The sequence below is a fragment of the Myotis nattereri genome (assembly GCF_964212035.1).
Source record: "Myotis nattereri genome assembly, chromosome: 15".
Lineage (NCBI taxonomy): Eukaryota > Metazoa > Chordata > Mammalia > Chiroptera > Vespertilionidae > Myotis > Myotis nattereri.
The window spans coordinates 1696224-1724160 of record NC_138090.1 but is presented as its reverse complement, the minus strand read 5'-3'; the positions used below and the strand labels follow the sequence as shown (position 1 = coordinate 1724160).

At 45.7% G+C, this 27937-nt stretch overlaps 1 protein-coding gene across 1 annotated transcript; it reads left to right on the top strand.

The window, feature by feature from the left end:
• Positions 1-1862: 1862 nt before the first annotated feature.
• LOC308531089 (UPF0547 protein C16orf87) lies at positions 1863-19564 on the top strand. Its single transcript, XM_081107939.1, has 4 exons — positions 1863-2040; positions 7887-7983; positions 12974-13156; positions 18680-19564. The coding sequence occupies exons 1-4, from the start codon at positions 1975-1977 to the stop codon at positions 18796-18798; spliced, it is 465 nt and encodes a 154-aa protein (XP_080964065.1). The 5' UTR covers positions 1863-1974; the 3' UTR covers positions 18799-19564.
• Positions 19565-27937: the final 8373 nt, after the last annotated feature.

The window sequence follows — 27937 nt, the reverse complement described above, 5'->3', positions numbered from 1 at the left end:
TGATCCCGTGCACGCCTCCTCGGGAGGCGGCCTCCAGATGCTCTTAGCGACCCCTACATCTTGCCATTCTTGTCCTCATGTATTACCCTGCACCAGCGTGGGCTGGACTTGGTGACTCGCTTCTGCTAGAATTCAGCAGAAGTGATGGGCTGCCATTTTGGAGATTCAGTTATAAAAAGCACGTGGCTTCTGCCACGCGTGTTCTTCCTGGCTCTAGCTGAGCTCGCTCACTCAGGGCGCGAGCCAGCTGCCATGCTGAGGCAGCTCAGTGAAGAGCCTTTGATGAGGGGTGGGGGTGGGAGGGGGTGGGGGGAGGAGGGGGGTCGGTCAACAATCCGGTGAGTGAGCTTCGGAGTGGACCTCCCCCGAGGTGAGCATTCAGATGAGGTTGCACAACCACACCTGGGTTTCTGACCCACAGACACTGAGAGAATATTTTAAAAATATATATATTGTTACTGATTTCAGAGCGGAAGGGAGAGGGAGGGAGAGAGGAACTTCAATGACGAGAGAGAACCCCGAGTCCTTTTTAAGCCCCGCTCCTCCCCAGGGTGAGAAGACCCTGCACAGCTGAACATGGCCCACCTCTCCTGGACTCCGCCCTGCACGGGCGCACCCTCAACGCGAGAGTCCCCTGGCCTACACCGCCCCCCCCCCCCCCGGGGGCCTTCACCTTTCACAGGTGTTCACCTCGATCGATCGGGCCGCTCCACCTCGCACACTTAGGGACTCGCTCTGCAGACAACTCTTCAGAAAGCCCGCGAGGACCACCAACTCCCTCAACAGCGGGCCGGGGCCTCCTCAGTAGCTGTGTGCACATCCTTGTCCCTCTTCTTGGGGCGGGGGTTGGAAAGCCTACATTTTTAACTTGATCTAGTAGAAAGTTAAAATAATACAGTAGGACGTGGAATGAAAAACAAGTCTCCCTCCTGCCCTGCCGTGCTCTGTACCTTATTCTTCCAGTGCACTCTTCAAACAGCTCGAGCGCGTCCTTCAGAGGAGCTGCACTGGCACTGTTTCATGCACGCCTGAGTCTGCTCCGGCCACTTGGCGGTGCTCCCTGGGCTGTTTCTGCTTTTGCTCTGACGAGCGGTGCTGTCAAGCGCAACATCTTTGCGCAAGTGGGTCTGGGTGGGGAATGTCTTTCCTTCAGATTCTTAGGGGTGGGATTGCTAGATCAGAGGCTCAGTGACTTTCGGCCGCGTTACTCTTCCCACCGACCACCCTCTCCTCTGGAGTCGAGTGTTAGGTCGGCTGCACTGGACGGGGTGATCGTGAGGGCAGCGCTTCCCAGGAGTCCCATTTGCGTGGCGGGTTGGCCCTCAATAAATACTTGACGACGAATATGGTATCTTGCGGCGCCGACTCCACGGCCTGGCATACAGTAGACTCATCAGATGTCTCCAGCTCCTCCGTGATTAGACTTACTAAGAGTTACTGAAGTTAATGCCATAACCGGTGGCGACTGACCTCCCACCCGCTCCTCACACTCCCTCTCTCCCTCCTTCCGGGGCAAGGCGTGGCCAGCACCTATTGGTATTCTGTGCACTCATTGGTCGAGCCAGATGCCCGTCATTGTCAGATCCCGTCCGAGCCACGCCCCCGCGCTGTTTGCCTAACCGAGAGAAGGCGTGGCCATAGTCTCGCGGGAGGGTCCGCCCGCCTACCTCTGGTGAGAAGCCGGACGCGCTTGAGGGCCGGCGTGAGTGGATAGAAGCGCGGTCCCAAGTCCCACGGAGTTAGCGCACGCCACGTCGCGCCACGCCCCTTTGCAGCCGCGCCCCCTCGTACGCAGGCTCCGCCCCCTCGTGCGCCCCGCCCCCTCGCACGCAGGCTCCGCCCAACCTCGCGCAGGCGCGCGCGCACCGGGCAGCGCCTCAGTCTGGGCAGCGGGACCCGGCGGGCGGAGGCTGGGCCTGTGAGGTGCGAGGGGAGGAGCCCGAGCCGTCGCCGCCGCCGCCGCCGGAGGGGAGCATGTCCGCGAGTCGAGCCAAGAAAGTGAAGATGGCCACCAAATCGTGCCCCGAGTGCGACCAACAGGTGGGCGGCGGGCCGGCGGGCGGGCGGCCGTTGCCGGCGGCGGTTGGCTGTGGAGAGGCCCCGTCGCCGGGTCCCGGCGGCCGAGCGGTGGGCCGGCCCTTGGGCTCGGCGGCCACGGGGCACCCGGACCGCAGGCTGAGCCCGGGGTGTCCGGGCCGGCGCCCACCTGGCGGCGGCGAGACGGCCCTGCGGCGGGCGGCGCGGAAGGGGGCGTGGGCTGGTGCCCGCTATCCCGGCGGCCCCGGTGACAGCGGCGGGTCTGCGCCCCGGAGCCCCTCGTGCCCCGACGGGAAGGCGCGGGTGCCCCCTGGAGCCGGCTCCTGGCGCCGGGCGCCCCGTCCTGCCCGCGGGGCGGCTTTGTTCCCGTCCCACGGGAGCGGGGACCCCCCTGTCCGCGCCGCGCCCCGGGCGGACGCCCACACGTGACAACAGGGGCCGCAGTGTCACGGCTTTCTATTTCGGCGAGTTTGGAGATCTTTTTATTTTTTTTAATTTGTCTTCTAAACACACTTCCTAGGTTTGTGACGTGAATTCTTTCTTTACGTTGTTTTACGTGATTGACTAACGCCCCCCCGGGAAGCCCTTCCCTTCGGGCGCCCACGACCCCCACCCGCCACGGCATCCTCTGCTGGAAACTGGGCGTTTCTGCTTCCAGATCTTAAAGTAAAAATGAAATATATATATATATACATATATGGTTCCGTGCATTTTAAATGGCTGCTTTCTGCACACAGCTCCCGGTGTCGGGCTGTAATTTTAAATCCCCATTTATTGTGTTGTCGTGTAAGCAAGCCTCCTCCTTCACCCGGAACACAGCCGCCCCCCCCCACCCCCCCAATTAAACTCTCCATTAAAACCAGTCGTGGGGCTCGTTTCGTGCCAGCGTGCGGATCGGGGTGTGTTTTTTTTTTTCTTTTCCACCGAGAGGATTTTTTCAAAATGACTCCCTTTCTCCTCCCACTCCTTTTTTATTTTTATCTATTTTTTTTTTTTTTTTTTTGATCAGGAGTGATTTGAAATGGCCGGAGGCTTTGAATAAGCCGACCTTTAGTGCATTCGTTCAGGAGCATCTTGCAGGGTGATCAGAAAACGTTGACCCGTTTTATTCAGTATCTTTTACGGCCAGTGGCAAGAGAGTCTGAGCCCACCGTTTACTGATCGGAGGAGTTGGAGTATGCGCTATAAAAATAATTTATGTAGTCACGGCTTCCAAAGGGAGGAGTTCAACTTCCACTCTTACCCAGAAGCCGAATTTAAGTTCGGACAGAATTCGGGCTTTGCGGCTGCAGGTCCTTTGCAGGGGTTTATTTCCGTCCCTCCATCCTTTCCGTCCGTCCCAGCGACTAGGGCAGAGCGTAAGGTTTGCGTGGTATGTATGTATGTATGTATGATGCATTCCGGTTTCTGTCGGCTGCAAGTTATTGCAAATCCTGACCTTGTTTTCCTTGGCAAGGAGTAACCTTTTGGGGAAAATAACCTGATTTTTGATATCCTGGCTAAAGTAAGAGGAGAGAATAATAAACTCATAGGAGTCCTGTAACTTCAGCAAAAGGTGATCGGCATGTTAGGTGGGAAGCTCCGTCGCTTTTGTTTCACACACGCAGTCGCCCCTCCAGCGGCAGGAACACCACGGATGGTGCTCCGACAGCAGTTTACTTCTCAGCCCGGAGGCGGGATGCCACGGCCTCGGCCGCGAGCGCTCCGGGTCTGTCGTCCTGGTGGCACTGGCCTCCTCCTGAGATGACTGCTCATCTCATCTCCAGACACCACCCAGTCGGACTAGGGCTTCAGTGCAGGAATGTGGGGTGGGCGGCGGGGCACAGTCCAGTCCATAGCAAGCTGCCCCATGGTGTACAAACATTAAAGGCGAACTTGGTTTATAAATATAAATACAAATGTAAAATCTTTAGCACTGGCCTGTGTGGTTCCGTTGGTCGGCGTGTGACCCCGGTGGGTTGGGTTCCGGGTCAGGGAATACACCCGGATTGCGGTTCCGTCTCCTAGGGGGGAGTGTGTTTGGCAACTGATGACTGTTTCTCACATAGATGTTTCTCTCTCTCTCCCCCCGCCCCCCTCCTCTCTAAAAATCAATTGAAAAATTTAAAAAAAAAATCTTCAAAAGTTGAGGAGATGGCTGCCATTAGATACATACGTGTGTATAAGTTTAAAAACAAGTAGAGAGAGAGCAGCAAAGAAGACAGCCCTAGATTTTTAGTTGAACATCCCTTTGAACATCCCTTTTAAATGCCTCCATTTGAAAATACAGTTCTGAAACATCTAAACCACAATACTTTTCATTTTCACATCCACTAAACCCAAATTACTGAGCCATTTTGTGCATAATACTACTGATGATTCTAGTTACTTTTCTGGTATTTTTGTGTATGTTTCTGTTTTTGCCTTAATTTTTAAAAATAGAGCAGCTGTTTGTTTTTTAATTTATGAGAAATTTTATGTGACATTTAGCAAACATGTCCACTATAGGTAAGTTACTTTTAGCAGCAAAGAATATAAATTAGTTCTCTATAATGTGGTTATTTTAGAGCTTTTTTAAATCACTGAAACAATATAAGAACAGGATTTTGTTTCTTGTAGTTTTTTTTTAACCTGTTTTACCTGTAAAACATACAAACCTAAATACACTTTTCAAGAAATAAATTGATACACAATAAGCCATCAATAAACAAAATTTTGGATTTTTTTCTATTTATTTTAAATATCTATTTTTATTGATTTCAGAGAGGAAGAGTGGGGGAAGAGAGGAAGAGAGAGAGGGAGAGGGAGAGAAATGTCAATGAGAGAGAATCATTGATTGGCTGCCTCCTGCACACCACCTACTGGGGATGGAGCCCACAACCCGGGCATGTGCCCTGAGCAGGAATCGAACCATGACCTCCTGGTTCATAGGCCCATGCTCAACCCACTGAGCCACACCAGCCAGGTTGGATTTTTTTTTTTTCTATTTTAAATTCCTAAAAGTGTGGCATTAGAACTTTCAATATTTTTGACATTACAACTGAAATTTGAAGGAATTTTAGGCTGTTTAAAATCCAAATTATACTATAAAGAGGTTAATATTAATGAAGTTGACTACCCTATTTAATAATCATTTTTATAGGATTTGGGTTTTGGTGGTGTTTGGTTGTGTGTGTGGGGGGGGGGGTGGGGGATGGGTTGGGGTCGGGGAAAGGAACTTTCCGTTTTGAAAGGACTTTAGGGTGACTTAGGTCAGGTGCATTGAATGTTTCTTGAGCATAAAATGCATTAAGGGATGAAAACCAACCTATTAAGTAGTCAGTATTGGTGTATTCTTCATCCCAAAGCCAAATGTACATTTTTCATCTAACTGTAGCAACCTCTGCAAATTCTGGATATGGGCTGATACATTTGTTAGTGTATAGGACAGAGACTTAACTGGAAATGTATTGAGTTTCACCAGGTAGAAGAAAGGCTTGCTGAGGAGCAGGAGTCTCTTAAATAAGAACATCAGGTTTTCTGTGGTTTTGAATGGCATTAATTTAAAACAATTTATATCCCCGTGACTGCCCTTAATGATGTGATTAAGTGTAAGGGAAATGAGTCAGTGCCTTTTAGCTTGGTTTCTATGAAGATGTGAAATTTTTAAAATGACAAACATATCTATTTTGGGAAGGTTTTACCCTATTAAAAGTGTAATGTTACATTTTCTGTCATGGTTTGAAAGAATCTCATCACATTTTAAATAGAGCAAGCTGTTGGACATATCTGGATTTTGATTATTTTTATAGGATTTATTGTTATTTTTCTTAAATTCAAACTAGGTATCCTTTGTTCAGTATTTTTATGTAAAGAAAAAGAATTCTGCCAAATTTTTTATTTAGCTTAATGGAAGTATTTATATTCTAGAGTAGGAGGCATTTCACACACACACACGGATAAAAAGCTTTATGATCATAACTAAACTTTTAACAAGCAGAACAATGGGCAAAGTAATTTCTCTTACAAAGGGAATTGCAATTTTCTGATTAATTATTCTGAGTGTTTTTTGTTGAGAGTAATTTCTCGTTTTTTATTAACATGTCTGGTTTTTTATTAACATGACTCCAAGGATCATGAAGGTTAATTTAGTGAAATGGTTATTGGGGGAAATGTAACATTTTTTTCAATGATTTTCAAGAGCATTTGAAATGGAGAAAGGAGCCATTTGTATTTTGCATTTTTAGAAGTAGAAGCATGAAGAGTTTAAGTGTTGTCAACTGGTTGTTGTTGGCACCGATTGAACGCCAACAGGAATGGCCAGTTTGGAGAGTGGTGAAGACAGAGACTCTCAGTGCCAACAGCTCAGTGTGATGCAGCTCGGTGTTACAGCTCCATTATGTGCGGCACAGCTGTGAGGGCGCTGTGCTCTGCCCGCTCTGCCCGTTCCTCCCCCCTCGGGTGGGGAGGCATCTTCAGCGTTTCATCCCAGTGTTTCAGCGCCAGCTCGGGAAGCAGTCTTGAGTCTTCAATGTATAGGGTGTGGGAGCTGACTTATACACCAGGTCCCTGCCCCGGTCCCTGATTGGTTCATCCTCATGCAAATGAGGACTTCAATTTCTCACAGTTTGATTGGTCCCAAAAGCACTGTCCTGGTTGGTCAGAATGGAGCCACTCTGATTGGTTGGTGAAGATGGTAATGGATCCCTGGAGCACAGTTTGTCTGAGTGGCCCCCATGTAGAAACAGCCGTAGGCTCCATCTTATCATCTTGAGCCCAGTTAGCCTTGAGCCTTCTTAGTAGGTGCCTTCTTTCTCAGAGCCCATCACATTGTTTTATCCAGTGTCCTCGCTGGAGCTGAGACTATATGACCCTAGATCGCAACTACTACCTTCTCCCACATTCTCTTTTGCTTGTAATATAATTTTGCCCCTCACACTGGTTATTGTAAACGTGTGTGTGTGTGTGTGTGTGTGTGTGTGTGTGTGTGTGTGTGTTACTGGTCATTGGCACCCTGCGTTGTCATATAAGAACCTGAGTCATTTTCAGTTCTTTCTTCCGTTTGAGTGTCTGGCAGAGGTCTACCTTTTCTCCATCTCCATTCTTACGCTTGTTTCCGCGTGGGCCCTCATACTCTCACGCTTGGGATGACTTTAATGACTTTCCAGCCACGTTCCCCTTTCCCATTTGTTCTTTGTAAACTGCTAGTCAGGCTGACCTTTTTTTTCTTTTTTGAAAGTACGTCAATTTTTTTCCCCTTTAAGCCACAAAGTAGAGTCTTTGGTTGTACAAACATCAGTAGTTACAGTCTTGCCAAGAGATATTGGCTAGCAAAGTAATCTTTTTTTTTTCTTTTAAGTATATTTTTATTTATTTCAGAGAGGAAGGGGAGAGAGAGGGAGAGAGAGATAGAAACAGCAATGATGAGAGAGAATCATGAATCGGCTGCCTCCTGCACATCCCCTGTTGGGGATGGAGCCCGCAACCCAGACATGTGCCCTGACCGGGAATTGCACCGTATCCTCCTGGTTCATAGGTCGACACTCAACCTCTGAGCCACAGGGGCCCGGCCAAACTAATCTTTTAAGAAATGTTACCTTTCTTTTCCACATATTTTCCCTGGCTTTGATTCTATTATGCTTTTCTATTGGTCACTTCCATCAGGACATGTTTTTTATTCATTTACCTATTCATGGTATTGTAAAGCCTTATGAAGTTGTATAGGACACAATACTCATCTCAAATAATTTGTTGTAAGGAGCTGGGGTTTAAATAAATCTATGATTCCTACTTTAAGTAATTTATCATTAAGTTCAGGAGACTTTGTAAACATTGGGAAGGTTACCAATAGAAAAATAGTAATAATATATATTTTTCTTTTTTCTCTACAGGTTCCTGTTGCATGTAAATCATGTCCCTGTGGTTACATATTTATTAGCAGAAAACTTTTAAATGCAAAGCACCCAGAGAAATCACCACCTTCAACAGGTAACTGAGAATTTACTGCATTTTTAGATTTGATGTAGAAATTTAATTTTTTTGTGTGAATTTGCTATTTACATGTTTGTTGAAGTTAAACATTAAAATCTATTGAAGTATGTCTGGTTTTTATTAGCTGTTGGAAGTCAGCTTATGACATTAATTTGCTGTTCATTCATTTAATTGATGATCCCTTATCATGCTGATAAAGCTTGTAACAAACTTTCTGTTTTTGGAGTACGGAGAGCCATTGAAGGATTTTAATGCAAGGGTGTGTACCTGATTTGATTTAAAAAAAAATCTAAGGTATAATTGACATTCAACAAGTCACACATACTTAAAGTGCACAGTTCGGTAAGTTTTGTCATATGTTTACACCAGTCAGTCACCACAATCAAGATAATGAACGTGTCCTTCATTCCCGAAAGTTTCCTAGTTCCCCTTTGTAGTCTTGCTACCCCCACGCCCAGCCAACTGCTGCTCTGTTTTCTGTCACTATTCCAGAACTTAATAGGAATAGAGTCATACCTGTAATATGTATTCTTTTTTGTCTGGCTTCTTTCACTGAGCGTAGTTTAATACTCAGCCACGTTGTTGCCTATATCCATTCTTTGCACGGATATGCCACCATCTGTTTATCTAGTTACTGGTTGATGGACATTTGGGTTTTTTCTTCTCATCATGCTGGTAAAACTTATAACACTTTTGAGTTTTTTAAACTAGTGACTGGAAAAATATAACTTGATTTTGGTGTGAATGTAATTTTTAGATATATTGATTATTGTTTATAATTTCCTGATTTAGAAGATCTAAAAAATAATTTTATTTTACATTCCCATTAACTAGACAGATTGGATTTATTCAATGGATATACTTATTAAAAGATGAAATTTTGTTACTTATTCTTTGGTAAAATCAGACTTCATATAGTGATGATCCTCAAATACGAGTAGATTGATTACAAATGTGTTTTGAGCGCCTGCTATATGCTAGGCACTATTCAGAGCCTTGGCCATAAGTGAATGAATGAGTGTCCTATCAAGGCGGGCTTGCTGCTGTCATGGAGCTTATGCTCCCGTGAGCAGGAGATAGACAGAGAACAAATAAACGGAGAATATTAGCTTGTGATAAGCGCCTTGTAGGACATTCAAATAGAGCACTGTGCCAGCGTGTGACTGGAAGGCTACTTTTGATTGAATGGTTGGAGAAGGCCTCTCTGAGAAGTGCCATTTAAGGTGAGGCTGAATGGAACAAGGGACTAGTCATGATCAGATCAGGGAGAACATTCTTGACAGATGAAATAGCAGATGCAAAAATTCTAAGGCTAGAAAAAGATTGGTATATTTTAGGAACATGAAGACTAATGTGGTTGCAGTGTAGACAGCGGGAGAGTGTGGCTATGAGGCCAGAGGGTTGGGGTGGGCCAGATTAAGTAGGACTTTGTAAACCAGAGTAAGAAGTTTAGATTTCATACAAAAAAAGAGAACCGTCTTTAAACCTAAAATTGCACTAACATAAAAAGTGAAATCAAAGCAATAAAAATTAATTTTTTAATTAAAAAAATATATTTTTTAAATACTTATTTTTTAATATATTTTATTGATTTTTTTAGAGAGGAAGGGAGAGGGATAGAGAGTTAGAAACATCGATGAGAGAGAAACATCGATCAGCTGCCTCCTGCACACCCCCTACTGGGGATGTGCCCGCAACCAAGGTACATGCCCTTGACTGGAATCGAACCTGGGACCCTTCAGTCTGCAGGCCGAAGCTCTCTCCACTGAGCCAAACTGGTCAGAGCTAAAAATATATTTTTATTGATTTCAGAGAGGAAGGGAGAGAGAGAAAAACAATAGATGAGAATCATTAGTTAGCTGCCTCCTGCATGCCCCCTCCTGGGCCTACAGCCCGAAACCCGGGCACATGCCCTGACCGGGAATCAAATCATGACCTCCTAGTTCATAGGTCGATGCTCTACTACTGAGCCACACCGGCTGGGCTTTAAGACCTTTTTTAATAGAATCCTCTGACTTCTAATAAGAACGGTTTTAGGCCTTTGCAAAAGACATACTAATTGTGTGTTGCAGGCTCCATCCACAGTGTGGGGAGTGCAGGAGGCAGCCGATCAGTGATGCTCTCTTATCATTGGTGTTTCTGTCTCTCTCGTTCCATCTCCCTTCCTCTCCGAAATCAATAAAAATAAACTAAAAAAACAAAACAAAAAGAACCATTTAGGTCGGCTGCACACTGTCAGACTAAGATTTCTTTCCATTGCACTCAAGGGATAATCCCACTTTTTCTTATGTACCTTTTTTTTTTTTTTTTTAACCATGTGTTTTTATTTCTGGAACAAATTTTGCAGAAATTGTTTCAGACCTGGAAAAATTTTCATGAAAAACATGTGGTGGTGTGTTGGGGTCCAACCCCAGCAGGTCCAGGGGTTCCCAAAGGTGTGGACGGAGTCGGCGAAGAAGAAATGACATGGAGACAGCATTCAGTTGATCAGCAGCCTAGCCAGGTTCTGTAGTCAGGTTCTGTCTTTATTCTCCTGTTACATCTGTATTTATACCAGTTGATTTTAATCCTATCCATTCTATTCCAAAGGTTAAGGCGTTTGTTATCTCCATTCCAAGGTCACTACTCTATTGTTCTGTTAAGCTACAAGGAAGTAACTGAAGGAGATTATCTAAGTAAAGATTATGTAGTTTAAGCGTGTTCGTAGTTAAAGTGATTAACTACCCGCCTGGCACTTAGTTAAGGGGTTTTACTGATTTATTCCCTTCCTTAGTCCTATTAATCCCTAACTGCAGGGAAAAATCCCCACCTGGGGAAACAACCTTTCTTGGAGAGGTGAGCTTGGTTAAAACACATAGCACTAAGTAGGGGAGCAAACATATTAAGAACAGTATGCCATATACGCCAGGTCCTTTGAAACAGATGCTGTGCAGATGTTTCTTCCTTGCAGCGACTGTGTCAAGCAGCAAGGATGGACCGGCTTCTGGCAGTGGTGCATTTCCTATCTTGCATGTGGTGAATGACTTTGCTTTGCACTTAAGTGTTCCCATTCTTCCTTGGCATGCAGGCCTTTCCACTGAACGCTCCAGGGTGCAGCTTAGGGTAGTTTTACCTTTAAATCTTTCCGGCCGTTATTCTCTCTCTTCCTTTTGGCAATACTTACTGGATGACATATAAGGATCACCATCCACAGCACACCTGACTGGCCCTGGGTTGGACAGAGAGTTTGCTGTCACAGTTTAGTGAAGAATGATGACGTTGGCCCCACAGGACTTGTGGCTCAGTGCACCATCGAGGACCTAGGTTCTTCTCTTCGTTCCATCCTGGGAAGCTGTGGCTTCCACCCTGTGACAGGCAGCTGTTTCACCCCAGGCAGCCCACAGCACCCTAAGCAGGAAGAGAGGGAAGGGCAGAGGGGCTGGCCAGCCATGCTCATCCCCTTAAAAAGTCTTTCTGGAAACCTTCCTCATCCACTGACGTGTCACTGGCTAGAAGTGGATTTCATGGCCGCTTCACATGAGGAGTCTCAGATGTGTGTATTTTAGCTCGCACATGGCCCTAGTGAACAGAACAGGATTCCGTTCTTATTCAAGGGGAGACTGAATGAATATTGGGTAGATAATTACAACACTGTCATAGATGAGCAGTATTAGATTTCTTGGACCTTTCTCATTTCTCTTCATTTACTGTCACATATTCTCTCTTTTTGTCCTTTTTGTTCCAGGAATTTTAATTGAATTTCCTTTCTAGATCTGTAATTTGGTCTGCAGACCTGCCATTTTTTTAGTGTATCTTTTGCACTTTTTTTTTTTTTTTAGCAGTTCATCTTGTTTTCTACTTCTTTTTCATCAAACCTTATTTTTTTTCATCTTTTATTGTGGTAAATTCACATAACAAAATTTAGTATTTTGATCATTTTAAGTGCACAGTTCAGTGGCATTAAGTACATTCTTATCGTGTACTTAACCATCATCACCATCCATCTCTAGAACCCTTTTCATCTTCCCAAACAGACACCCTGTGCCCGCTAAACGGTAACTCCTCATTCCTCACCCCCCCCCCCCCCCCCCCCGCCGCCCCAGGCAACCACTATTACTATTCTTTTTGTGCCTGTAAATTTGACTGCTGTTGTGAGTGGAGTCATACAGTATTTGTCCTTCTGTGTCTGGCTTATTTCAGTTAGCCTCAGGTTTTCAAAGTTCCTCCATTTTGTAGCATGTGTTTTGTCTCTTCCACAGTAATTTTTAAGCATTTGGGGAATTTTCTTTTCAGGTATGTATTAAGGCAAGTTTTGGTTTTTGCTGCTTAAAATTTTTTGTTGTCTTATCTACCATTTTGATTTGTTTGGAGTGAGAGGGTGGTTTCTTGTATTAATTAAATTACCATATTGAGTCAAGTTCCTCTGTTGCTATTCCATTTAGGGAACAGCATGTTCTTAGAATATCAGAAATGACCTCCTCTGTGGCTAAAGTGATGAAAACTATTACTTTCCTAGTGTTGTCATATTTTCTGTGGATGCTTTCTGTTTGTTTTTTATTGGTAACTTTAATATATTATGGCTAAGGTCAGTTTCGCTTCTGCATACTTGACATATTTCAATATATAATTTGGATAGTGGCAAAAAAGAATGAAACTTTTTTTTCCCCCTTTCTGATACTTCACCATTTTTAGCTTGGAAGCAGAGAGAAAAGGGCAGAAAGGTCACTGGAATTGTGCAGACTTGTAGGGGCTGAAGCTAAAGGTGCCAATAAAGAAAAGCCTTCTATTATAAGACTCCTACTTCATATGTTAATGGATCACCTGAATTCTGTTGAATTTCTTTTTTTCCTGTGAGGATATGAGGGGCATAAATGTCATGGTTGTAGTTTAATGAAATTTGCCAGGCAGCAAACTCTAGTGCTTTTAGAAAGGAAAAAGCAGACAGGGAGAACTTGGACAAACAGTTCTTGCTAAGCCTAAAATATATCACTTTTATTCATCCATACAGAAAACAAACATGAGGCCAAGAGGAGGCGCACAGAGAGAGCTAGGAGAGAGAAGATGCACCCGACAGGACATAAGGACTTAGAAAACAGAAAGAGGTCTCGGAGTAACAGCCATTCAGATCATAGCAGGCGAGGAAGAGGAAGACCTAAAAGTGCATCCGCCAAAAAGCACGAGGAAGAAAGAGGTACGATAAACCCCAGCAGCCTGTCTCCAAGTACTTCGTTTTCTAAGATCTTATTAGATAGCAGCAAAGGACGTGTTCGGCAGGCATTGCGCTCCTGGACTTGACCGTCCCCAGTTAGAGTTCAGTTGAAAGCATTTCCTCGCGTGGCATACCAGTGTGGCTCCGTGGCTGAGCATCAGCCCGTGCTCTAAGGGTCTCCGTTCCATTCCCGGTCGGGGCACAGGCCCAGGTTGCAGGCTCGATCCCCAGGAGGGGGTGTGCAAGAGGCAGCCGATCAATCGATGTTGATGTTTTTCATCACTGTAATTTTTATTAGAAAACTGAAGGCTTCATTAGGTAATATTCACCTTGCTATGAGTTGATGATAGTAGGGTGCGGAGATGATAATGTGTGTGACATCCTGTTCAAGTGGTTGTGCTTTTTTTTTTTTTAAAGATAAATCTGGGTTCTGTTAAGACTTATTTCAAACTGCTATACTATGAGTTTTTAAAATTAACCAGTGAAAATGTTCTTCAGTATCGTTGCTCTTTATAATTCTGTAAACACCTCTTAAAGTAACTTCATCTTCAGTGACATGCGTTTCTTAGTTATTTGTGAGTTATGCCCTGCTTTTTCAGGCACTCAGTCTTAGGTATTCAAGTATTGAGCATAGATATACATTTCTCTTTTTACCTGTTTACCATTTTCTCTGCTTTTATTTGAATAAAGTAACTGCTGTTAGGGACTTCACTGATATGCTGGCCTTAACTTTTGTCAAAGTAAAGATTTTCTGTGGTATGGCTAAAGGAATACCGTTTATATTGTGTTTGGCTGGCTTCTATGAAGACTGTCCTTCTCATTAATTCCTTGGGTAATTTTACTGCTTTTTCTCTTTCCTTCGGTTACACTGCTCTCTCTCCCAGAGAGTTTGAGTTATTTCCTCAATTTGAATGTGTTGCTTTAACAGTGGGATGATCAGAAAAATCAGTGCTAAAGACTGTTTCGGAAGGAACGCTAGGTAAATAAAGTCAGCAGAAAAAAGAAAGAGGAAAATACTGCGTGGCCCAGAAAACAGCATTCTTTTCAGTGGAGGTAGAGGGAATATAACGGAGGACGGAGAAGGAACGATCTGGTGGAGGGGGGCGGCGAGGAGAAAACGGGCAGGGAATGAAGCGGGTTGTGCCAGGTCCTTATGTGCAGGTTTCAACTTCTGTTTCATGGTCACTTGGAAGAAAGGAGCATTGATTTGCCTAGACATTTTTTTCAAGTATTTTCAATTTATTATAAAAAAAGTTTTAAGAAATTATTTCTAGAATAAAATATGGCTTAATTTATTGGCTCCTAATACAAACAGGAAAGTGCTCAAAGCAACTTTTGTAGAATAAACAAATCTTTTAATGTAGACCCCGTGGTGGGGGTGGATGGTCAGCAAACTTTTTCGATAAAGAGCCAGAGGAATATTGTAGGCTTTGTGGGCCACACAGCCTCCATCACAGTTACTCTGCTCTGTCATTGCAGCTGGAAAGCAGCCCTAGACACTATGTAAATGAATGGCAGGCAGCGCTCAGTGAGACTTGATAAAAACAGGTGGTGGGCCAGACGGGGCACCTAGGCTGTTCTTTGCTAACCTTTGAGGCAGACCAACTTTTCTAAATATAATACAGAGAGGAAACATGACTTTCGGAGTGTCTGTATATTTTAGAATAGACTTCTTTGATATGCTTCTGAGTGTTAAGTAGCTGTTTAATTTAGTTTTTATTGTCTGCTCATGAGGCACTTGAAAAGTTTGAAGCAAGGTTTGCCATTATTTTAATAAGAACCACCTGACCGTGTTTACAAAAACACATTTTGAATTGACTTTCTTGTTTTCAATATTTTGAAAAAGAACAGGAAGAAGAAAGAATAGAAAACGAAAGCTTATTAGGCATCAGATAACAGCTTATCTTTATAAAATCATAAAAACAAACCATTGAACATAATAAGTTTTGGTTTGTTTAAGATAAGTCTTCATTTTATATGTGGGGAGTATGATTACTTGGGATATTAGTAATGTAGTGACATTTTTGACTAAAATATATTGGGCAATTCTGAATATCTTATTAATGGACATACTGAATTCCTCTAGACTTCAAGTTAAAGATGGTGGTTTAAATAAACACATTTAGCTCTGTATCCTCCCCAAGTCCTAGTAAAGGGATATTTTCAAAAATCCCACAAGAACAAGGAATGGGAGAAACAGCGAAATTCTGGAAAATGAGAACTGCTTTAGCACACCTATGAAACCTAAATTGTAAGCTCCTTTGGCGAAAGCTAAGAAAGAAACTGACTTTTATTACACAGCTGCCTTAAGATGAGGAATTTGTACACCACTTATGTCTGGAAGTATAGAGGTGAAAGTGAGGCTCAAACAATAGTGTTTGAAAGACTGTTTTTTAAACTATCCTGTGAAGGCTGTTTACCTTGTCCCGCCTCTCTCCAAGTTTATCCTTTGGGAAAGACGAGAGGAAGTGAGTCTTTGGCCCAGGGAACACCAGGCTTCCCTGAGGGCAGGGCACTATATGAAGATCAAGGTGAGGTGAGAATTGGAGATGCTAGATACTGAGTTCTGCGGGCCAGGCTTGTCTTCCAGGGAGGAGATGAGAAGTATCTTCTCTAGGGACTGGAGAGCCCCAGAGCAAAGGCTTAAGCTAAAGCCATTCTCATCGTGGTCACAGAGACACGGCCCAGGCGGGTCATCCTGCGTGACGGCCACAGCCAGGCGCCCTGTGTGCAGGCGCTCATCAGCCTTGTGGTCCCGCTCCCAAGTATGAGCATGCCGCCGAGAATTACCCGGATGTATGGAAGAAAGCATGTGAAAGGCGAAGACAAAATCAACAGGGAAGAGAAAGCATTTGAATAAAACAAGTTTTTGCAGGGAGAAGAAAAAGTTAAGGCTCTTGTAGTCATAACACAAGAACAAGATGACATTTAAACAAAAATTGCCAGTGTCAAAAAGTACCTGGCAAAGGAACTTGAAAATATGAACATATATATGTTTTTCAGAAATGAAAAACCATCACCAAAGGCTTATAGACAAAAATTGAAGAAATGTACCAGAGTGTAGAACAGTGATGGCGAACCTTTTGAGCTTGGCATGTCAGCATTTTGAAAAACCCTAACTTAGCTCTGATGCCGTGTCACATATAGAAATTTTTTGATATTTGCAACCATAGTAAAACAAAGACTTATATTTTTGATATTTATTTTATATGTTTAAATACCATTTAACAAAGAAAAATCAACCAAAAAAAAGAGTTCGCGTGTTACCTCTGACACGCATGTCATAGGTTCGCCATCACTGGTGTAGAACAATAGGATATGAGGTGAAAAAATAGAATAGGAAAGGTAAGAAATTCAGAGGACCAGTTTGAGATCAATATCTATAAATAATTGACATTGCAGAAGAAGAACATAGAAGATGGAGGAGAAGGAAGTCATCGGTGAAATAATCTAAGAAGTTTTCCCAAACCTGAAGAACTTTGAGTTTCATATTGAAGCGGCCCACCAGATTCTCAGTAGATGGTTGAAAGTAGAGTTCTGCCAAAGCATATTATCATAAGTCATCTCTCTCTGGTTAAAGGGAACCCACCAGTATTCAGGGAAAAAAGACAAAAGAATCAAAATGGTATTAAAACTAATACAGTGGAACAACCTATTGATACATGAACAGCATCAATGAATTTCAAGAACAGGTTAAACAACAGAAGCTAGACACAAAACAGTACAATGTCATTTATATGAAGTTTAAGAGCAGGCAAAATTATTCTATGGCGATGGAATCAAGTCGTTGCCGATGGGGTGGGGAGGGATTCTCAGGAAAGGAGTGTGAGGAATTTTCTGTATCTTGAGTGAGGTGTGGGTTACATTGGCGTATGTTCGTTAAAATCCCTCCAATTATACACTTAAGATCTAGTTTATGTATTTCACTGTAGATTTAGCAATAATGTTTTAAAAACTGTAAAAGGGGTGTTGGGTTTTTTTTTTTTTTAAGCAGTAGCACCAGTTAATGGAAGATAGTTTTTTGCCTTCATAATACTGAGTGGAAATCTATGAGTCTTTAGTCAACCTCGCTATGAGTTAGTGGGAGGGTAGACGTATTTTGGACCTTCAGGGTCTCAAAAATTTGCTGCCTGTATCCCTTTCTCAGGAAGCTACTGCAAGATACATGCCACCAAAATGAAGACGTGAACCAGGAAAGTATCCTGGGACGTGGACACAGGGTCCAGCTTGAGAGAGGGTTGAGAATCTGCAGCATGATGCTGGAGAGCGATCCTAAGATGATAATGTGCCACGAGGAGGCTCAGAAAGCGGCCATTTCAGATTGGAGCAGAGCAGAAGACCTGCAGAGATTTATTCAGGAAGAAAAATTGATATAAGACCTAATTATGTGCAAACATTCTGAAAATTTTATACATCTCGGAGAGAGTTTGGTTCAATTAGTAATGAAAATTAGGCAGATGTAAAAAGAGAATCTTTTCAGGGAAGAACAGTGTATGTGAAAAGTGAAATCATTTATGTAGTCAGAATAATGTAAACATTGAATAGTAATCTCACCAAAATTGTGATATAACTATAATGGGAAGATGCGAGGGAAGTGTGTAGTGGGGGCAAGAGATGGAAAACAATACAATTCTAATTTTCCGCTGTGGAAAGTCAGTTAATGCCTAAAACAAAACAAAAAAAAAAAAACAAGCAGGAGCATCATGTACAAATGTTCTGTACAGAGAGAGAGGTGAAAACAAGAAGGAACGAGTGAAAAAAATGTGGGTGCACCTGAGAGTGGGAAATGCGCATGGGAGGACTCTGATTGTGGTAGCCAGTTCTCTAAAAGATTTGGCTCTGAGGCATGTGAATATTTAACTTGGGTTAAAGAGCAAAACAATAACAGCATAAAAACCAGACGAAAGTAGAATCATGGTAGAGCTTGGAAAATTTTGGAAGAATGTACACAGAAATGCTAATTGTGATTTTAGCTGACTTATGAGATAGGTGCTTTCTTTTTGTCTTTCTGTATTTAAAATGTTTTCTACCAGGAACTTGCATTACATTTCTAATCAGGAAAGGAAAAGTAGAAATAAATGTTTGTTATTCTTCTATTTGGTAGCAAGGCTAAGGTGAAGTTAATAAATTCATAAAGACACCATTGGTTTTCAGGAAGGACTGTCTTTAGGGTGAGAAAATTAATTTGGTACAGTCATTTGGCCCATACCAGTGATGAGAAAGAAGTATTTGAGATTCTTACAGAAATGATGCAGATATTGAAGATATATAGGAATATATATAATCTCTCCAGTTAGTCTTTAGAATGTAGTTCATGACATTTCAATAACTCCTTTGAAATTAAAATTTAAGTTCAGTAGCATAATACTTTGAAATACTTAATGTACATCGTACTATCATGTATAATATTGTCATTTAAAGAAATACTTTGAAAGCTGTAAATTTTTAAACTAAAATGCTGCATCTACCGCCTTTATAGTAAGCTTTCCCTTTTTCTTTTAACAGAAAAACAGGAAAAGGAAATTGACATCTATGCTAACCTCTCTGATGAAAAGGCTTTTGTGTTTTCAGTCGCCTTGGCAGAAATAAATAGAAAAATTATCAATCAAAGACTTATTCTCTGATGTTTGTCTGCAGAATGTGTTGACACTTTCTTCGGGATTGCATCAGCAAAGCCTCAAACAGCTGTGGACTCTCGGGAGCATTCTGAGGCATCGGAAGGGCCGGTGACGGCTTCCTGTGTCACCGCGCCTGCGCCAGCTTGGGGAGCACAGCTGTGGGCTGGGCTGTTCTGGGGTCTCCTTGGTTCCCAAGGAGCATTGTCAGTGTTTTGTGTTTGGGATGTAAGTAAGTGTATTTACAAAAAAAAACAAAACAAAAAGCTGGATGACTGTTAAAGGTTAAAGGGGTAGGGATGGGAGCAGAAGTATGAAAACTAGGGAAATAAAATGCTTGATAATTTTCAGGTTTGCCACCAGAGATGCAATATTTTAAATACTTTGAGGAAGAATGACTTTTAAAAATATATATTTCAGATTTTCAGCACTAACGGATTGCATATATACAGTTCATTTACTTTTAACAATTGGCAGTTGGTATTTTATTGAATGGGGAATTAATATAAATTGTAAATTTTGTCTTAAATTGATTTTTTTCTTGGCCTTTGTTTTTATGACTTAAGGTATGAGTTATATTTTGGGAGATACTTTCTAGGCAGTTTGGAAGTTTGGGTGCTATATTAAGACAAACATTTGAGGCTATCTGATACTTCACATAGAAACACCTTGTTTTCCCAAATGTAATTTATTTGTTGGTCATGAAAAAACACTTTTCTGCTCTCGAGATGGTGCTTGTTAACCTAAACATTAAATATATTTATTATATGCAAAATATTTCGTATCCACGTTTATGCAGTAATGTTTTATTTGAATGGATGTTCATTTATACATCCTGATAATTATTTAAATTGTTACTTAATCTTACTCTGAAAAAAATAAACCTTAATATTTAAACGAATAGATTAAATAATATTACAAACTTATTGTTTTAGTGGAGTTTGTGAAATATATTTAAATTCTTAATTTTCCAGTGTTAAATGCTAACCATTTATAATTGCTTCATTTTATATTAAATGCTTTTGTAGTTTTGCATATCGACTTAATGATTAAACATATTCAGACTTGACAAGAACTCGCCCTATTTTAAACTTACTCCCCTGGGCCAACTCTGGAAGTCCTACAGCCTAATTAGGCAAGGCAGGCAGCGGCAGGCTGAGCCTCAACCGCATCCTCAGTTCCACCCTGCATCTCCCAGCAACTCTCCAAAGAAAAGAGGCTGATGGCTTGGTTTTGTTTTTTACTCTATTTAAATGGTAGCCAGCAGAGGGAGCTTACGAGATACTCTAGCGAAGATGTAGCATTTTCCTAAGAGTTCCTTTCCCTTCACCCCCCCATATTTATCTGCAGGTACTAGTACCGTTTTCTTGTGTGCATTTTAAAGCCCCAGTAAAAAAGTTTCTTCCTGAGAATACTAATGTGATTTTTATCTTTGAAACATAATACAAGAACACTATTTCATTTTGAGAAAAAAATCATAAAAATGGTTAATACCAAAAAATGCCATGAACCAAATATATGTCCCCAGAGAAAGCAAGAACAGCTTATTGCATAGGTGCCTCCTTAAAGAATTCTTGATGTCAGAGTCTGTCCCTTTAAGCGGGAAGCCTTAGAGGAGTCACGCTGAACTAGTCGTTGGAGACGGGAGGAGCCCGGTGCCTGGGCTGCAGCGTGCTGCGTAGAAAGTAATGCGTTTCAGATGCTCGTCGTGCTAAAGCATTGGCTCGTTTGAAAAGTTCTTTGGCAGAGGGACAAATCAGCTCCCCCTGTTTGTGATGAAAGCTGTTTAACCAATTTCTTTCCCTCTCAGTGACTACGGCTCTGGAAAGGCTTTTCCTTGGGGGGCTGGCCTTTGTCCTGGAGAAAGATCCAGGTGTATTTCAGGATGGTTGGTTGTTTCTTCTCCCTGCTAGAGCTGTGAGGGGACCCTTCTCTTGGTTCTGAACTGCGAGAGCCTGGCAGGATCCTAGGAGTAGCCGTGACAGTGTGCCCTCTGCCCACCAAGACTGCCGCCCAGGTGTGTCTCACACGCTAGCCCGGGCCGCGCCCAGCAGGCGTCAGAAACACCGTGCCGGTGCCGTCTGCCCTGGCTTCAGCGCGCTCTGCTCCAGGAGGCCTTTCCCGCAGGTCTGTGTGTGCACCTCTCCCGGTCCCGGGGCCGCAGTGGGCACCACAGCCTCAGCTCCTCGGTAGGTCCCAGAGGGGTCGCTGCGTTCTCCGTTTCTGTAGCTCTTCTCTGATAAGGACGGGAGTGATGGCTTCCAATCCATTTCCATGTCAGCTGGAACTGGAAGTCTCCTGATAGACCAGGGGTGGGCAAACGTTTTGACTCGAGGGCCACAATGGGTTCTTAAACTGGACCGGAGGGCCGGAACAAAAGCATGGATGGAGTGTTTGTGTGAACTAATATAAATTCAAAGTAAACATCATTACATAAAAGGGTACGGTCTTTTTTTTTTTTTTAGTTTTATTCATTTCAAATGGGCCGGATTCGGCCCGCGGGCTGTAGTTTGCCCACGGCTGTTATAGACGGTCATAGCTACACAATATTATAAGAACAAAACCTAGATTAATATTTAAAACTAGAAACTGGCCCAGCCAGTGTGGCTCAGCGGTTGAGCGCCGACCTATGAACCAGGAGGTCACGGTTCGATTCCCGGTCAGGGCACAGGCCCGGGTTGTGGGCTCGATCCCCAGTAGAGGGCGTGCAGGAGGCAGCCGGTCCATGATATTCTCTCTCATTGTTTCTCCCTCTCCCTTGCTCTCTGAAATCAATAAAAATATACTTTAAAAAGTAATAAGAAATATAAATAAAAATTTAAAAACAAGTGTACTCTTGTGCCACTTGTTCATGGCCAGAATCTCACAGTACATATGTGGCTGCTGGGAGGTGTGATGTGGGCTGTGAGGGACGTTCTGGAAAAGGCAGGACATTCACTAGCCAGGCACTCGCCTGAGCCATCGAGAAAAGTCCGATGTCCTTGTAAACAAGACAGAGGGAGCAGAGTGCAGCACAGGCAGGTGACCGACCAATCCAAAGGGGGTGGGCTGGCCTGAGCCAGGAGGCAGGGCTCAGTCCCCGGCCCTGCTTGTAGCATCTCGCAGTGACGCAGATGGGTTATCCCTGGGGTGCACCTGCCCAGAGGACAGGGTGTATGGCCCTGGCTCCCTCGGTGCGGTCAGGCCACATCAACAAAGTGGTATCATTTGCCATTTCCTGACCACCAGCGCCCCTTCCTGAGTACACCATCCCCCAGTCTGGGTGCTAAGTCCAGGGGCTCCCATCCGAGCTCCCCTGAGAATGAGTGATGCAAAGATGAGGGAGTGGCTGACTTCATCCACCCCTCCTCTGCCCTCCCAGCCTTGTTTCTCTTCTCCCAGACCTCCATTTAGTGAGCACTGGGTTTCTAAATTTTATCTGTTCCTTCACATTTTCTCTCTTTTTAAAAAAAAAATATATTTTATTGATTTTTTACAGAGAGGAAGGGAGAGGGATAGAGAGTTAGAAACATCGATGAGCGAGAAACATCGATCAGCTGCCTCCTGCACACCCCCCACTGGGGATGTGCCTGCAACCAAGCTACATGCCCTTGACGAGAATCGAACCTGGGACCCTTGAGTCCGCAGGCTAATGCTCTATCTGCTGAGCCAAACCGGTTAGGGCCACATTTTCTCTCTTCTTATCCTGTGCTCCAGTAGATTGTCTCTATTTTATCTTAGGATTCTTCAGAACATTTTGTTTTAGCGATCCTATTTTAAATCTCGAATTGCTTTTCAGATTGTTCTCATTGCAAATCAACCTCTTCTGGTTCTACCAAATCTTTCTGAAATCTCTCTGAGCCGAGTTTTCTCCTATTCCCTGCCCATCGTTGTTCCCACCGGGATTTTCACATCTGTAGGTCTGTGCCTTTCTCAAGCTGCTGCGTCGGCTCACATCTAGAGCTTTGCGTGTAAGGCCCATGGGCCGGGTGGCAGCTCCCCAGCGACACTGCTCCCTGGTGCTCCGGACCTGAGGTGGGTGAGGGGAACAGGAAGGAACTTGTTTATAGGCCAAGGCCACCTGATCGTCAGGACGAGAACTTGACTGGGGCCTCGAGCCTTGATGAAAAAGCCTTGGGTTCTCCAATGTGAAGTTTAATGTCTTTCGAGAAGAGCTGCCAGGGGTGTGTCTTTGTTTTTGCCGGAGGGCCAGTGCCAGCTGCCTGCACTCACTGAGTGTGTGTGAGGGATGGGGGGGGGGGGGGTAAGCGGGTGGTGGAGCAGAGCAGGTGGGGACAGTTGAACACCACCCCCCCCCCCCGCCTGGGCTCCCTCAGCCTGAGTGACAACCCCCTTTGCAGCCCTCAGACTCGCCCTGCCCTCCTCGGTGTCCTGTCTCTGCCAACGCTCTCCCATCAGCCTCGGGGCTTCCAGGCCCACGTCAGTCTCACCCTGCTTGGCACTCACTCCCCGTCCTCCTTCAGGCTGCCGCGCTCCTTGTGGCCTTCTGCCCTTGCGTGCAGAGAATAAAGCAGAGAGCACGCTAGTTCATCAGTAAAGGCTCAAGAACAGCACACGTTTACTGATTGTTACCCCACAAGTGGCATTTCTAGCAACAGAACTAGACGTATTCCCACTGGAATAAATTTTATTGCTTAAAAAGTGTACAAGTGATACTAAAAACGTGCGCCTTAGGAAAATGCAGGTGCAGAATCGTGGACTGTGCAGGGGCGCTGCCTTTTCTAAGCAAACCAGCTGTCTTCCACCCGACGCGGCTCTGAGTGGCACCCACTGAGAGGCGGTGCAGAGGGGACCAGGGTTTCTCCGTTTGGCTGGAACGTGGGCTAAGGGCCAGTGAAACAGAAAAGCAGTAGATTTTGCCTTTTTAGAAAAAAAGAAGAACTGCAAACTAAAATGTTAACCAGGAGGGGATAGAAAGTTAACGAAGGTGTGTGGCCAAGTTCAAGTCCACAAAGCAGCACGTCAAAAGGTTGATCCACCCGGCTGGTGTGGCTCAGTGGTTGGGTGTCAATCTATGAACCAGGAGGTCATGTTTTGATTCCCGGTCAGGGCACAGGCCCGGGTTGTGGGCTCGATCCCCAGTGTAGGGTGTGCAGGAGGCAGCCGATCTATGATTCTCTCTCATCATGGATGTTTCTCTCTCTCCCTCTCCCTTCCTCTCTAAAGTCAATAAAAACATATTAAAAAATAGTTGATCCTATCTGTTAACAAAGTGGACAGCCTGAAAGCACGATGCTTGGGCACAGACGTGTAAACGTATTAGCAGAGTCCAGGCTGTCCACCCAATACTAGCTGCATCGTTTCAGGAGGAGAGCAGGTGTCTGAGGGCTGCTCTCCCCGCAGCTGAGCTGGGGACCAAGGAGGTGGCCTCTGACTTGCATTTGCCCCCCCAGCTCCCAGAGACGCCCTGGCTTCTCTGTGGGTTGCTCTGGGCTAGTAATGGCAGCGTTAGCTGCGCGGCCTGGGGTGGCTCTTGGCCTGGCTGCCACATGCCACTTAGGGTTTCCAGGCAGCCAGGCTGCCCCACGCACGCAGGGCTGATGCACTTGTGGCTAAATGCGGTGTGCCAGGCCCCAGGCCAGCTGCAGGGCAGGAAATAGAGCGCCACCTCCATCACCAGGGAGACAATGGTCTGCGTGCAGGCTTTAAAGCCGGGCCAGCCAGAGGCGCAGAGGCAGGTCTGCGGAGAAGGGAGGCAGGAAGCGGAGGGCAGCCGTGGGTTTTGTCTCGGGCTGTAACTGCTGACGAGCCACTGACCGCCCCCGGGTGTAAGCGGGACTGTGTATAAGATGGAGGTGATATTTGCACATCTCACTGGGGACTTCCGACAGGATTGCTGACGGACTGCTGGGATCCATGGATAGAAGGTGGTATGTAAGTGCACATGCTAAACGTTCCGTGTGTGTGTGTGTGTGTGTGTGTGTGTGTGCGGTCAGCAGGTGCCCAAGGGGCATGCAGACCGGCTGGAAAACCGTTTCAGACTCTGGTCAGAACCAAACCACAGTGACAGCGGACCCTTTTCCGGGCATGGATCTGTCTGTGGTCCCGGGCCGGTCTGGGGGAGTCGGCGTGTAAGTCAGGCTTGAGAACTGTTTCAAACCCACTGTGCTGGTTGGCAACGAGCTGCTGGAAGCAGTGGGGTGCTTTAGGTCAGCGGTTCTCAACCTGTGGGTCGCGCCCCCTTTGGGGGTCGAACGACCCTTTCACAGGGGTCGCCTAAGACCATTGGAAAACACATATATAATTACATATTGTTTTTGTGATGAATCACTATGCTGTAATTATGTTCAATGTGTAACAATGAAATTGGGGGCCACCCCAACAGGAGGAGCTGTGTTAAAGGGTCGCGGCGTCAGGAAGGTTGAGAACCGCTGCTGTAGGTCATCAGAGAGCGCTGAGGTTGAGGGGCGGCCCCAAATGTTTGCCGACTTTGCTCTAAAAAACTCCCCAGCGAACGCCACCGAGAAGTTTCCGAGTTGCATGTGGAGTCGGCAGATTTGTTTTCCCGTTGGACGGGGTAGCGTCTACTTTAACACCAAGTGCAAAGAGGAGCCTCCTTCCCCCTGGGGTTTGCTGACATGAGGAGCCCGAGTTCCGTGTTCTGCTCATTTGAGGCTAAGCAAGCAGTTGCGCTCGGCCGTCCCGAGAAGGTGGTCAGATGCTGGCTGTCAGCCGGGGTCCCGAAGGAGCCCGCCGCCTGCTCGTGGTTCATACACCCTCTTGGGTACATACGGTCTGGAAAATTCCCGTGGGTCCAGGGGAATGGTGACCGTTACAGAAAAACAAACTTGTTTGATAATGCAAGGACTGCACATTTTTACAAATTAAAATAAGTATATAAATGAGACACAGAAGACCGGCCAGTGTAGCTCAGCGGTTGAGCATCGACCAAGGAACCAAGAGGCCACCGGTTCCATTCCCGGTCAGGGCGCATGCCCGGGTTGCGGGCTTGATCCTGTGTTTGTGTGTGTGTGCGCGGGTGTGTGTGTGTGTGTGTGTGTGTGTGTGTGTGCGCGGGTGTGTGTGTGTGTGTGTGTGTGTGCAGGTTGCAGCCAATCAATGATGTTTCTCATTAATGTTTCTATCCCTTTCACTTCTTCTCTCTCTCAAAAATCAATAAAAAAAACATTTAAAAATAAATGAATGAATGAAACATAGAAAATAAAGATCACCTTCAATTCTCTCATGCAGAATCAGCCGTACTGGTATCTGTATATTTTAACCCTTTGCAGTCCAGCTTTATTTTTGGAATTCAAACAGTCTGGTCCAAATTAATTGACGGGATTGAATGTTGAACAGGTTTGTGGTGTCAACCTCAGCCTTGACGTTGGGCCTGCTCCTAGCGCCTGGCCTGTCGAGTCAGCCTCCACGTTGGACCGAAAAGGGTTAAACACAAATGGGATTCTATTGTGTGCACTGGTTTCTTGGCTTGCTCTGGGGGTGCGGTCTTCCCCGTGGGCCTAGAAAGGATGTCACCGATCCTTAGGGTCTCCAGCCAGCTGTTGTGTGGGGGGCCAGCTGTTGTGTGTGTGGGGGCAGCTGTTGTGTGTGTGGGGCAGCTGTTGTGTGGGGGGCCAGCTGTTGTGTGTGTGGGGGCAGCTGTTGTGTGTGTGGGGCAGCTGTTGTGTGGGGGGCCTGCTTCTGCTGCGGGCATGGGGGGTGGTTGGACGAGGGCCGGCACTTGTAAAAGAACTTTCCGAGAGTCCTTCTCTCAGATGCCTCCGCTTCCTTAGCGCCCCTGTGTTTTGGCAACAGTGCACCCCCAGGACTGGTAAACACTTGCTGGTTTCAGCTTCTGTGTGGAGGCTGATCCTGGGCCTGCCCCTCCATTTGTACCTGCTGTGAGGTTCACCCTTCCTGTTAATTTTTTAAAATATATTTTTATTGACTTCAGAGAGGAAGGGAGAGGGAGATAGAAACATCAATGATGAGAGAGAATCATGAACCAGCTGCCTCCTGCACGCCCCACACTGGGGATCGAGCCCATAAGCTGGGCATGTGCCCTTGACCGGAATCAAACCCGAAACTTTCAGTCCACAGGCCAACGCTCTATCCACTCAGCCACACTGGCCAGGGCTGCCCCCTCCTGTTCTTCATGCCAACACCCTGGTTGAGGCATAACTGATGTGCATTGCAGTGCGCCGACCGAGCAGCTGCTGAGTCCAGCACCGCAGAGGTGCGTGCACTCCCCGGGGCAGGGCACGCCTCCAGCCTCGCGAGGGGACTCCGTGACCCTCCAGGTCAGTGCCCTTCACCCCAGGCATCACTTCCTCCATCTCAAATGCAAGCTGCATCCTCTCACTTCCCACTTCAGGACCTTCTGTGGGGTTTCCGTCCCCTTCTCCTGCTGCTTTGGGTCCGCAGGTCTCTGCCTGGAGTTCCCAGTCCTCTCTCTGTGGGTCCCGCCTGCTGGGCCACGGGGCCTGCAGCGACCCGAGGCCCGTCTCTGCCGGGCTCCATGGGGGGCTTGGCTCCCTGTGTCCTTGTACAACTGCCCTTGCCGTGGCTCCCCCACAGCACACCCTGCCTACAGGCTCAGCTCAAGTCCCACTTCCTCCAGGAAGTCCTCCCGCTTTTTCCAAAGGTTTTCCAATGTCTCCACCTCCCTCCACAGCCTGAACGAGCTGTCACCTGTGACTGGGTGTCTGCAAAGTGCTGGCGCCTGGACGCCCCACTGGGATACCGCTCCTCCTCCCACTCCCGTGGCCGTTCCGTCCCGCACAGCCGGGCTGCAAACCCCTTCTCCCCTCGCGCTCGCACCTCTCCCAACCCAGACCCCGCTCCTGCTTCCTCACTACCCAGCTCAGCCCCGTCCTCTCCCAGACCGCAGGACCCACCAGCCGTTCTTCAGATGTGACGTCAAGAACTCTTGTCTGGCCGGCGTGGCTCAGTGGCAGAGCGTCAACCTAGGAACCAGGAGGTCACAGTTCAGTTCCCAGTCAGGGCTCGATCCCCGGTAGGGGGCGTGCAGGCGGCAGCCGGTCCATGATTCTCTCTCATCACTGATGTTTCTATCTCTCCCTCTCCCTTCCTCTCTGAAATCAATAAAAATAGATTTTTAAAAAATCCCTGTGACTAGGCTCCCAGGCTGGGTGCAAGCAGCCCCCATGCGGAAAAGCTTCCTCCCCCCGCCCCCCACTGTGTTGCA

Bases quoted from the DNA above. Each gene is read 5' to 3' on its own strand.
- LOC308531089 (XM_081107939.1), top strand. From the start codon at position 1,975: ATGTCCGCGAGTCGAGCCAAGAAAGTGAAGATGGCCACCAAATCGTGC. The intron at 2,041-7,886 runs GTGGGCGGCGGG...TTTTCTCTACAG, and splicing joins GCCCCGAGTGCGACCAACAG to GTTCCTGTTGCATGTAAATC. The intron at 13,157-18,679 runs GTACGATAAACC...TTCTTTTAACAG, and splicing joins AAAGCACGAGGAAGAAAGAG to AAAAACAGGAAAAGGAAATT.